Below are 13,385 nucleotides of genomic sequence, written 5' to 3'. Positions count from 1 at the left end.
ATGAGATCAGATAGCTAGCACTGCCCTGTTAAGTTTTCAACTGTCAACTTCAGATCTGTAGCGGACTTAGACCAGTGAAGACCCGACGTGCTCTAGGTACCTCAACAGGAAGGTTTTAGCCAATCCCCCACAAACAGACTTTGATCACTACTAGGCTGTTTGGGCCTGGCCAGACCTACCTTGTTCTGGTCTGACTCATAGACTAGGTGCCTGGCTTCCGCCTCCGCGTGATCGTAGTCTGAGGGGAGGATCCAGTCCTTGGTCTCCTCCTTGTCCATCTTCCCATCACGATTCTTATCCCGAAACTCCACGAACTGCTCCCTCTCCGTCTTTACCCACTCCGGCTCGTCGGCATTCCCGTCATGGCTGTACATGTCACCTGCGCGCACAAACGGACACACTGCAAAAGGCCGGTCTGTGTCTTTCCCCAGACTGCCACATGGTAATCTGGCTTAACCCTTCTTCCTCATCCACCTTCCAGCTCATCTGTCTGGGACCCAGTAGCAGTTACAAGGGTATTTTAGGTCTGAGGCCTTGGGAAAGCAAGGCATTTTCCTGAGGCTTACTTAATGACCCCGTAACAAGAATATTTCCAGAAAAAAAAAAAAAATTTCCAACTGCTTAATGTCCGCAACAGCCAAACTGTGGAAAGAGCCCAGATGTCCACCAACAGAGGAATGCAACAGAGGAATGGACAGAGAAGAGGGGGTGTGTATATACACACAACGGAGTATTACTCAGCCAACAAAAAGAATGAAATTCTTGCCATTTGCAATGACATGGATGGAACTAGAGTATATTATGCTAGGCAAAGTCAGTCAGAGAAAGACAAATACCATATGATCTCACTCATACGTGGGATTTAAGAAACAATACAGATGAACATAGGGGAGGGGAAGGAAAAATAAAGTAAGATAAAAACAAAGTGGGAGGCAAACATAAGAGACTCTTAACTATAGGGAACTGAGGGTTGCCGGAGGGGAGGTGGGTGGGGGGATGGGATAATTGGGAGACGGGCATTTAAGAGGGCACTTGATATAATGAGCACTGGGTGTTACATGCAACTGATAAAATCACTAAATTCTACCCCTGAAACTAATAATACACTACATGTTAACTACTGAATTTAAATAAAAAAATTTTTTAAAAAGAATGTTTCCAATTCCTGATTATGAGTGCAAAGAGAATCCTTAGCCCTTAAGAAATGGAGAAATAAAGGTCAATGACTAGCATCCAAAAAGATAAATAACTTTTAAAAGACAGCTGTTCCCTACATTCCATTTCGATCCAAAGTAGCTAAAACTATTGCTATTAGAAAGGTGCTATTTTAGGGACGCCTGGGTGGCTCAGTCGTTAAGCATCTGCCTTCGGCTCAGGTCATGATCCCAGGGTCCTGGGATAGAGTCCCACATCGGGGTCCTTGCTCAGTGAGAAGCCTGCTTCTCTCTCTTCCTCTGCTGCTCCCCCTGCTTGTGCTCTGACAAATAAATAAATAAAAATCTTTATAGAAGAGCTGACACCGCCGGGCTGCAGCCGAGCCACCGGGATGCTTAGGGCTCCCAAGCCACGGCCCAGGGAGGTGGGGGCGGCCACCCAGTCCAAGCCGCTCACCTCCTTCCTCATCCAGGACATTCTGCGGGACGGTGTGGAGAGGCGCGGCGGCCACACAAGCAGCCTGCAGCCCCCGCGCCAGCCAGACCCGCGGCGAGACCAGGAGCTGGAGCCCGAGCGAGGAAGAGGTGGCGCTGGGGCGCCCGAGGACGAGTGGAGCGCCCGGCCTGGCACCGGGCAGGAGGCTGACGCGCCGGCGGAGAGCGAGCCAGATAGACACTTTGAGACTTATCTGATGGACAGTGAAAACAGTGCAGGCTCCTTATCAAGCCTTCCGCAAACCTCGAAACAGCCGCAGAAGCGCTCCCGTGCTGCCTTCTCCCACACTCAGGTCATTGAGTTAGAGAGGAAGTTCAGCCACCAGAAGTATCTGTCAGCCCCTGAAAGGGTTCACCTGGCCAAGAGCCTCAAGCTCACTGAGACCTAAGTGAAAATATGGTTCCAGAACAGACTCTATAAGACCAAGCGAAAGCAGCTCACCTCAGACCTGGGAGACCTGGAGAAGCACTCCTCCCTGCCGGCTCTGAAAGAGGAGGGCTTGTCCCAGGCCTCTCTCCATGCAATAACAGCTACCCTTACTACCCCTACCTGCACTGCTTGGGAGGCTGGAACCCACCTTTCTGGTAGTGCCAGCTCAGATGACAATCATGAGTGGTCAAATATTGTCTTCCCTGGGTTTGCGTCTCTGGAGGGCAAAAGGGGCCAGGCTCAGGGAGGACTGGGGAGCAAGAGACGTGCATACTGACCCTGTTGCAGGTTTGCATCGACATCCCAGATTCTTCACTGGTGAGCCAATGAAAGATCTGGGACAGTGAATATCCAAATAGATCCCCCAACACATGATGTGGGAGGTTTTTTGCTCTTTGAGACCTCCGCCAAGTGGGGAGGGATAAAGTCAAGTGCTATTTCTAGCACTTCCTGTGATTTCATATGAGCTATCCCCATCACTCCTGAGGATGCCATTTCCACTCCATCCTCTTGTGTAACTGAACATCAACCCTGAAACTGCGAACGTGAAGGGAAAAGGATGACCAAGTCGAGGGTGTCACCTCCTGAATTACACTTAAGTTCCAAAACCTCTCATTGACCTTGGAATAGGACCAAGGTTTCTCTCTGTCCCCATGAGAGGAAGACAGAGGCTCGATGAGAAGCCTGTCATGCTCAGCACGGACCTACATGGGATTTGAAGATGGGTACAAGGAGGTGAAAATATAAGCTGTTGCTTCTTCCTTTTTAAATAACACACCGACCTAAGTATTTCCAGGGTGGCCCAAGCAGAACTCGAAGCACTCACTGTGGTTTTAGTACAAGCTGTATAAACAGAAATGTACTGCAAGGGGTGGGCCCGGGACAGAAGACTCTCCACATGTCGGACAACGGCCTGAGGAGGAGCCTCTGCACTGCAGCTGGGCAGTTGCGGGGGGGGGGGGGGGGGATTACATTTTTTTGTTAATAAAGATTAAAAAAAAAATCTTTATAAAAAAGAAAGGTGCTATTTTAAATTCTCAAGAAAACCTGAGAAGTGTGTGCTAGAAGCCCAAACTGTGCACAACCAATTACTAAGTATTTTTTAGAATGTACCTCTAAAAATGATGGGTATGATGGGTATTTTCTTACATAGTCATAATGTCATTATCACATTTCACAAAATCAGCTTTTGGTACTATCAAATATTCAGTCCAAATGTGAATTTCCTAATTATCTTTTAAAGTTGGTTTGTTCAGGAGCACCTGGGTGGCTCAGTCAGTTAAGCACCTGACTCTTGATTTCGGCTCGGGTCATGATCTCAGGGTTGTGGGATCGAGCCCAGAGCCAGGTTCTGTGCTAGGCATGAAGTCTGCTTAGGATTCTCCCTCTCCCTTTGCTCCTCCCACCAGCCCCCCCCCCAATAAATAAATAAATAATAAAGTTGGTTTGTTCAAATTACTTATATGAATGCTAGTAGGTAAGAAGTTGCTATGGTAAAACAAACAAATAAAAAAAGTTGCTATGGTATTTAAATTTTACTAGATTTATTTATGAGTTAAAGTACTTTAAAATTCAGTATTTACAACCAAGAGAGATTATTCTTTACAACTGTTTAAACTTCTACTTAGGGGCATCTGAGTGGCTGGGTTAAGTGTCTGCCTTTGGCTCAGGTCATGATCTCAGGTCCTGGGATGGAGTCCTGCCTTGGGCTCCCTGCTTTAGGGGAGTCTGCTTCTCCCTCTGCCCCTCCCCCTCCCTCCAGCTCTTGCTCTCTCTTGATACATAAAATCTTTAAAAAAATATAAATTTCTACTTAAATACTGTAGATGCCAACTTTAAAATGTAAGAGAATATTGTTTGTCAAAATTCTTTTAGAATTATGTGAGTGAAGAAGTCTGAAGACTCCCCAGTTTACTACATCAAAGTATATGTGCATTTCATGCAAGCTATGGGAACATACCTTATATACGTCTAAATAGTTTCTAGCAGTTCTACGCAAAGGTAGTTATTTAGTTGTGATAAAGGTAATTCGTATGTTGAAACCCACAAAATGGAGGTGGCTCCAAGCAGCACGGCCCACGCCACAAATCTGAACCCAAGTTAGCCTGCACTTAGGGGATACACCACACTGCCAAGGAAATTTTACACCAGTCACAATTCTCCAACTCAGCTTTAGCAGCTTACCTGACCCCAGAAAACAAGACCTGCTAGCCCTATCAGGAAATCCCTGACCTTCTAGTCAATCACGCCCTGTTTCTGTGTTGCTTCTTCTCATGCCCAAAATCCCTTGGGAAAAGTGCTCCTCTGCTGCTTGTTCGGCACTGCACTCCCCAATCCGTGGGCTGTTTTCCCTTGAATAAAGGATGAACTCGTTACTAAACTGTATTACTGTCATTTGACAGTTGGTACTGTCATTTTCCTGAGTTTGAGCGCTAAGAGTAGAACTACCTTTTTTTTTTTATTTTTAAACAAAGGAGGAATACCTGACAGCAGGACTTGCCAGTTCTTTTTCTATGCTACAGCACATTCAGAAAATGTAGTATTTGTATGATCCACTGGCCAGTGCCCTGCCTTAGCTCTCCTGTGGGTCAAGAAGAACTTTCACAGTACACACGAGGAAATTCTTTTTTTTTTTTTTTAAAGATTTTATTTATTCATGAGAGACAGAGAGAGAGAGAGAGAGGCAGAGGGAGAAGCAGGCTCCCCAGGAGCAGGGAGCCCGATGCGGGACCCGATCCCAGGACTCTAGGATCCTGACCTGAACTGAAGGCAGACGCTTAACCATCTGAGCCACCCAGGCGCCCAGGAAATTCTGAATTAGAGAGAGAATACATGTATACTTAAAAGACATACTTTTATATATATATATGTATGTATTTTTTTTTTAAGATTTTATTTACTTATTTGAGAGAGAGAAAAAGGCAAGCGAGGGAGCAAGGGGAGGAGCAGAGGGACCGGGACAAGCAGACTCCATGCTGAGCCCAGGGCCCAACAAGGGGCTCAATCTCATGACCCTGAGATCATGACCAGAGCCAAAATCAAGAGTTGGACAATTGAGCCACACAGGCACCCCTTAAAAGACCTACTTTTAACAGAAATATGACATAATGAGTACATTTTAAAGCTAGGTAAGTAAAGATAACACTACTATTGAATTTTCTATTTAAAAAGGATTCAGTCCTTTTAACATAATCTTAGATGTTAAAAGTTTTTAGAGATACATAACCCAATGCTTACAGATGAAATGAGATGATGATTGGGATTTTCTTCGAAATAATAATAATAAAAAAAGGAAGTAGATAAAGATTGAAAAGGACTGGCCAGGGGCTGATGGCTGTTAGGGCTGGGCACAGGCGCATGGGGGTTCATTATGCTATTCTATCTAATTCTGTGTACGTTTGCAAAGTTCTATAACTATTTTATTTTTTTTTTAAGATTGTATTTATTTATTTGACAGAGAGAGACAGAAAGTGCACAAGCAGGGGGAGCTGCAGACAGAGGGAGAGGGAGAAGCAGGCTCCCCACTGAGCAGAAAGCCCGACACAGGGGACTCTGGGATCAACACCCAAGCTGAAGGTAGACACCTAACCAACTGAGCCACCCAGGAGCCCCTATAACAAATTTAAAGAATAAAAATATTTAACAGTATAACTCCGGGGACTTCTTATTAATGCTAAATGTAAGAAACAATGACCATTTGTTTATGATCTCTTTCCTCAACAGGGTACATCCCCAGAAACTGGAAGGTACTGTTTGGGAGACTTTCAGGTTTACAAAGCCCAGCATCCCCAGTGTAAAAGCATTTACATTAGTTGATGATTTGCAAAAGAAAGCAACAAACATACGTACACAGACTTGATAGTTTTAACAGTTTCAAAATACAATTCCTCTGCCCTTGGATCTATATGATAGGGATGTAGAAAGAAATATCTCCTTATTTGACCTCAGTGCTTCATAAATGATGGTACTTAACAGTTATAAAATTTAATTGCTCTCCTCTGGAGGTTCAAATAAGTTCATCAGTTTTAGCAATGGAGATAAAATGGCAAAAGAATGAAAGGATAAAATACTAAATATTTAAAGGTAAAAATAGTAAACTTTGAAACAGGCTCAGTAAATGCACCCAGACATTTATTTCCACCGTGCTGAACTCCATTAAAAATAATCATTTTGGTTAAAAAAAAAAATCTATCTTCTACTGCTCATCCCTCTTTCTCTAAAAAACTGAAAATACATCAATGAGTCTTTGAAGAACAGAATGGTAAATATTCAGAGAGTAATTCAACTGGAATAACCCTAGATATAAATAGCAAGTATAATGAGATAAAATCTGAGAAAAGAAATAACTTGTTTAATTCAAGGGACAGGTGGAAAAAAAAGGAGATAGAGGACCCAGACAGAAAACACAAACAGAAAACCATGGAAAGGAGCAAAGAAAGGCTCTAAGAGAAATCAGCAACTCGTGGTCGCTTATTCACCCACTGATCTCTTTTATTCTATTCCCTATCTTCTCCTCTTGGGTTTCCTAATGCCAGCCCAGGCTCCCTGCAACTCTTTACTGTCAATTCCATAGGCATCTGGGATGTACTGTATCACTGCTATCCAATATGGTAGCCACTGGCCACATGGAGCTATCAAGAACTTGAAATGTGGCTGGTCTGAACTGAGATGTACTGTAAGTGTAAAATATGCTTTTGAAGACAGTATGAAAAAAAATCCTTAATTTATATGGATAACATGTTGAAAGTATAGTATTTTAGAATATTAGGCTAAGTAAAATACATTATTGAAAATAATCATGTTTTGGGGTGCCTGGGTGGCTCAGTCGGTTGAGCGTCTGCCTTCAGCTCAGGTCATGATCCCAGGTTCCTGGGATTGAGCCCCATATCGGGCTCCCTGCTCAGCGGGAAGCCTGCTTCTCCCTCTGCCTCTGCCTGTTGTTTCCCCTGCTTGTATTCTCACTCTCTAATAAATAAAATCTTTAAAAAAGAAAAAAAAAAAGAATCATGTTTTAAAGAAACTTTTTTTTTTGATGTGGCTTTTAGAAAAGTAAAAATACATATGTGGCTCACATTTACATTTTGATTGGACAGTGCTGCTATAGATACTTTATCAGGACCCACTATTCCTCATGCTGGTCTGGCCTTAATGATGTGCTACGAGTTGACCCATGAGGTAAATTATTTCTATGGGCAAACACACTTCCATAGCTTCTCAGCTTCTCCTAGGAACAACAGTAGAAACAGACTTACCAATATACTCTTCAAGGTCTATGAAACCATCAGCATTCTTATCTATATCCTCCATTGTTTCCTAGACAGAAGAGGAGACAAAGTTAGTATCTGGTTGAAATTGAGGTAATAATTTATCATTCATTAAAACACACACACAGGGATGCCTGTGTGGCTCATCAGTTGGGTGTCTGCCTTGGGCTCAGGTTGTGACCCCAGGGTCCTGGGATTGAGCGCCACATCGGGCTTCTTGCTCAGCAAGGAGCCTGCTTCTCCTTCTCCCTGCCGCTCCCCCCACTTGTGTGCTCTCTCTCTGACAAATAGATAAATAAAATCTTACCCCCCCACCACACATATATGTATATGTGTGAGTATGGTTAAACCATAGGAAATTGCTGTTTTTCTAGGTAAAAAATGGTAAAACATTACTTGTTTTTTATGCTTCAACCCAAAAGAACTATGAATCTTCTTGGAGGAACACTGGTACACTGTTTAAAAAACGACCTATCCCACCAAGCCCACAATGATGTGGAACAGCCCTAGTTATGCTGAAGTCATTCTAACAGGAAATGTGACTAATACGTCTGTAGCTATAATCTATATTTTATGTTTACAAAACTATAAAGTCCATAGTTTATGTTTTATTGGTAACTGCCTTCTGTGAGAATTCTCCAGTATTACTGTTATTAGTGTCTGATCACTGGTTACAGGACATTTTTATTTATTTTTTTTAAAGATTTTATTAATTCGACAGAGAGAGACACAGCGAGAGAGGGAACACAAGCAGGGGGAGTGGGAGAGGGAGAAGCAGGCTTTCCGCAGAGCAGGGAGCCCGATACGGGGCTCGATCCCAGGACCCTGGGATCATGACATGAGCCGAAGGCAGACGCTTAACGACTGAGCCACCGAGGCGCCCAATGGGACATTTTTAAAAACAGGATTTTCCTGGGGTACCTAGCTGGGCTCAGTCGGTATAGCATCCAACTCTTGATCTTGGGGTCATGAGTTCAAGCCTGATGCTGGGGCTTAGAGCTTACTTCATAATAAAAGCAAGCCATTCTTCCAGATACAGAGTAAAGAATAAAGAGGAAAAATAGTATAAGCACAAAAAGAGAAACTGAGTTTCCACTGAGAACCCCTGCTCTCCACCAACCTGTACTACTATATCTTTCATGTAGTCATACTCCTCAGGGTGCAGGAAAGCTGTGAATTCCTCCTTTGTGGCAATGAGGTCTCCATCCTTGTCTGCCATTTTAAACCTCCGCTCATCTCTAACCATCATTTGTTTATAGTTAAATCCATCATCAGGGTCTGGATCATCTAGAAAACAAAATGTTTAACTCCAATCTTAAGACTGCCACAAAACATGAAAATGGGTGGGTTGAGGAATCAATTTCCAAGAAAGATAAACCAAGCAATGAAGAAATAACAGGTAAAATTGTAACAGTGTGAAAACATTTTGGTAATCAAAGTCAGGTGCAATGTAAATGTTTGCCACTCCAATGGAACCCTGGCTCCTTAGCTATGTAACCTATTACGTGATGCTTCGCTGTTTTTGGTGTTAAGGCTACTAGAAGGTTCAAGCTTTCTGGTTATATCTGAGAGACAGCAGTAGTCTAAAGTCATACAATTTGGGTTTGAATCCTAAACTCTACCACCTCCTAACTGTGTGATTGTGTGCAAGTAACTTAATTGTGCTTCAATCTACGCATCCGAATAATGAAGATAATAGTGGTGCCAGCTGCGCAGGGCTGTCAGGAGGTGTGAATGAGCGAATAAATCCAAGTGCTTAGAACAGTGCCTGGCATAGAGTTGGCTCTCAATAAATGTTAGCTATTGCTATTTTTATTATTAGGCTCCCACTGAGAAGCTAGATATCAAAGGCCTCCTATCTCATATTAAGGCCACTCTGATTCGAGCAACAGAATATTACCCTCTGAAAGAACACACTTTAGTTTTTTCAGCCAACTCAGAGATCTACCATGAGTCACAAGTACTGTTTGCCACCCCCTCCCCCCATTTATGTAAGATTCTAGAACGCAAAACTAATCCAGAGTTAGAGAAAATAGGTCAGGGGTTGCCCAGAGATAGAGGATGGGGAAGGTGAGCAGGATTATAAAGGGACATGAGGAAACTTTTTGGGGTGATGGATATATTCATTTGTCTTGATTGTAGTGATGGGTTCACTGGTATATACCTATGGCAAAACTCATCAATTGTGCATTTTAAATATGTGCAGTGTACTATTTGTCAATTATACCTCAATAAAGCTGTTACAAAAATTAAACAGTAGATTACAACCAAATTGAAGTTGGACCTATCCATCTGTTAGGATGCTGAACTACATAAGCAGTATTTAGTCTCTACATAACAATCTAGAAGAATAAAATTCAGTTTAAGTTGAAAAAAATGTGAAGGAGATATCTGTAGGAAAAACGAAACAATAAACAACCCCTTTCAATCTGCTGTGTGGACCAGAAGGTAACATGTGAAGATATTATGAATGTAAAAGACACATTAAAGCTAAGAAACAATCTTTCCTACAACACATCGATCAGATAAAAAAAGATACGGCACTAGTTTTATAAAAAGACCCACAGGGCCCCTTTAACAGTAACATCACACTGCTGATTTCTGATCTAGAGTTCAATCCTTCCATACTTTAAGCCTTACAGTTTGGAAAACAAACTACTACTCCATTTTGAGAGTTGGGCAGTTTGAAGCTTCATTCTTTGTTAAGTGTCAAAATTCAGTAAGACGGCTTATTGAATCGTGAGTATTATGTGATACTCAAAACCGTAACAGGTCAAAGATGGAGAATTTAAGGAAAATACACCTCGTTTTTAAGATACTAAGTCATCTCTTCTAAACAAAGTTTAAGTCCTAACTACACAACAAAAATAAAGATAACAGAAGGGGCGCCTGGGTGGCTCAGTTGTTAAGCATCTGCCTTCGGCTCAGGTCATGATCCCAGGGTCCTGGGTTCGAGCCCAACATTGGGCTCCCTGCTCAGCTCCCACTCGCCCTGCTTGCGCTCCCTCTCTCGATGGCTGTCTCTGTCAAATAAATAAAATCTTAAAAAAAAAAAAGACAATAGAAGACAACTTATATATTAAGACTAGATTCTTAACAAAGACCTCTCCTCACTGCTTTAGGGTAAAACATGGTGATTGCAATCACGTAGCCTGATAACATGCACATACATAAGGATGAAAAAGGAAGACAAAAAACTTTATTTTTAATAACTAAACTCATGTGTTTGCTATCACTGCTTGGAGTGCCAGATCGACCTTAAGTACCAGTTTACTGTGCTATCCAGCCTGCATCATTTTGGGTACACTCTTGATCTAGTTTTGATATAGCCGGAATAGATCTTAGTATTTCTTATTTTACTTGTGGCAGAGACAGCGTTAACCCTCCTTTTGTGGAAAACAGATTCATTAAGACAGATTTTAATTAAAAGCTAAGATTATTTATGCCTGAACTAAAAAACTGAATCAAGAACATACTCTCACAAAAATCCCCTCAGCACTTCTGTAAGCCACCTCATTACCCCAGCACTATCCACCCACATGCCTTGAGGGAAAGATGCCTTATAAAGATATTGCTTCCCTAGCAAGTGCTTCAGCTTATGCAGTCTCAGTAGAAATACCCATTACATTGAATCATTTGACCTGTGAGAGCAAAAGAGCTCTCAACAGATTTTTATGCACATAATCACACAAGGAGTTTAAGATTCATTCTGGATAGCAAGTGAGTGCCTAAGTCTGAACGGGAGATTTATTAACACACCATTTTGTTTAGATCACCAATAGCCTACCCTTCACTCTATTTTTATAAGTCCAAATAAATCAGGAGGGTGTTGGCTTTCAGCCAGAAAGCAAGAAGCACAGGGTGCCTCTCCATCTGCACTGACTTTTTAATACACATGTTCTTAATTGGGTGAAGGATATGTTTGGTTCTTGGCTAAGTGTCAAGCATGAAGAGAGACTGCCACTTTAGTCTTAGGAATGAGAACAAGCCCAACACAGAAATAAAAGTCTCTTCACTAGAAATGCATGCAGTCCTGTAATTAACACAGACAGCTGGCTATCCAGTGGGGGAAACAGACCATTATACACTCACTGCTTGTTAATCAGTGGTGGAGAATGCCTGCTTTAACCGAGAAATTTGCCTAATTTCCAGGATAAAAATGCAAGAAGTAACATTTATACATTCTTATCTCAAATTGTAACCAAGTAGAGGAATCTCACTAACAAAAACACCCTAAGTCATCAACTCTGTAAGATTGCCACCTAGCATTCAGCAACAGGCAAGTGTAATAAGGAAAAGAAAATTACTAACAGGTGGCCCAAGCCACACAAGCTACCAAATCAACAGAAAGCAATCAAAGTCACATTTATTTGCCTTGAAGCATTTGCATAGCAGGCTGATAAACTCATGTGCCAGAGAAAACAAATGGGAAATTTTCATTTCTAAACTTCGGTAGGCAGACATACTAAAATAAAACAGTTAAATTTTATCAAGGAAAGCTACTATATTTGATATTTATTTTATTAAGGAAAGACAGTAATCTTCCTATTCTCACCAGATAAAGGAATCTTAATTTGGTTTGAATTTCAGGTCCAAGACTGTAAAAAAAATGTTTTTATTTAAATTCAATTTATAGTGTATTATTACTTTCAGGGGTAGGATTTAGTGATTCATCAGTTGCACAAAACACCCATCAGGTCCAATACTTTAATGTGACCATGTCAAGAGACATCTCGAAGTCTCTTGCTTCGCATTATTGAAACAATGCAGCCTTTTAGATGAGATCTACCCCAAATAATGGTCTCTGAGGGATCACAGAAAGAAAAATTGGTAAAATATCTGAAATGCTGAAGATGTAGAAGATGCCAGACCTTAGAAAGCCAAAATTAAATACTTAATATACACATTTAAAGTTAATAAAATAAAGGGAAATCAGTTCAGCACTGGACTATTTAAAATGAGCACAATTTCTTCCTTTCCTTCACTGTGTGACCCATTTGTTTCTTTGACTCAAGACCATAGTCTCTATCAGGCTGACATCTTGCCCCTTACCCAGGTAAGTGCCATAAGTCACGTTTCTGTACTCATCCCAGGAGATTAAGCCGTCTTGATTCATATCAAACTCGTGCCATTGGTTTTCAACATTGTCATATATGTATTTCTTCTGGGCGTGCTTAATCCAGGATTTCAGCTCCCCCTCCGTCACAAACCCATCTTTATCCACGTCTATTTTATCTACAATCATTCTACAAGACAAAACAGTTACGTTTCAAGGTGCCAGCTCCATAAGGCGTTTTCCCCCAGACAGTAGGGACCTACCTAAGACGTAGCCGTAGGTGGCATTTTTATACTCCTCCCAGGAAACGAGGCCGTCCTCATTGAGGTCATGCCCCTTCCACTGTCGCTCTACATCCTCGTAAATCCAGCGCTTTTGTGCAAATTTAATCCAGTCTTTGAGCTCATCCACAGTGACAAACCCGTCCTTGTCGCCATCTATTTTACTTACAATCTTTCTGTAGAAAATGCAGAGAAATCCAGCAAGAGGTTAAAGGGACACAAGGCTCTACACTTAGCCAGGCGTGTGCTGTAACTAGAGGTGTTGCCCAGGGCTAAAGCATGGACATAAAAAAGTCTCCAAAAAACCTTCCAGACAAGCAACTGAAAATATTTCTCATAAATGGCCTGTTACTGGTCTGAAATGAGCCATCTAGATAAGGTAAGCACAGTCCGTGGCTGGTGCAATTACATGCAAAAGCAAACCCAGTCTCATCCCTTTAGGGGTAGGTTACAGCCAGTGCCAGAATTCAAGAGTGAATACCCATCCCTATCTGGATTCTCCAATCTTTGTATCAAAAAACACGCAATCTTTATGTTTTTCTTTATTGCTTTTAGGAGAATCTCAATTTCTCGGTAAATAATCACAATCACTGATATGGTTTTCTAAAAAATTCAAAAATTTAAACCAGACTTTTAAAAATTCAGTTGCTTTAAAAAAAAAACACTTTTGTTAAAAATATAAAGATACAAAGATAGTTCTGGGAT

General features: G+C 41.7%; 1 protein-coding gene and 1 pseudogene across 2 annotated transcripts in view; one reads left to right on the top strand and one right to left on the bottom strand.

The window, feature by feature from the left end:
* Positions 1-13,385, bottom strand: part of CALU (calumenin) — a 30,769-nt gene that overhangs the window by 3,460 nt on the left and 13,924 nt on the right. Inside the window, exons 3-6 of one of the 2 annotated variants that reach the window (XM_028104933.2) lie at positions 12,663-12,856; positions 8,464-8,630; positions 7,332-7,392; positions 180-379 (exon numbers count right to left, since the gene is read on the bottom strand). In XM_028104933.2, coding sequence (XP_027960734.1) covers positions 180-379; positions 7,332-7,392; positions 8,464-8,630; positions 12,663-12,856 — 622 coding nt within the window. Of the gene's footprint in view, positions 1-179; positions 380-7,331; positions 7,393-8,463; positions 8,631-12,395; positions 12,590-12,662; positions 12,857-13,385 lie in introns of both variants that reach the window. The other variant, XM_028104934.2, reaches the window with a different exon arrangement.
* LOC114210644 (homeobox protein Nkx-3.1 pseudogene) lies at positions 1,547-2,238 on the top strand (annotated as a pseudogene).

The sequence above is a fragment of the Eumetopias jubatus genome, unplaced genomic scaffold (genome assembly GCF_037043125.1).
Source record: "Eumetopias jubatus isolate StellerSeaLion01/CBP00866 unplaced genomic scaffold, mEumJub1_p1.0 scaffold_14, whole genome shotgun sequence".
Classification (NCBI taxonomy): domain Eukaryota; kingdom Metazoa; phylum Chordata; class Mammalia; order Carnivora; family Otariidae; genus Eumetopias; species Eumetopias jubatus.
The sequence above is the reverse complement of the archived record's forward strand: the minus strand, read 5'-3'. Positions and strand labels throughout refer to the sequence as shown.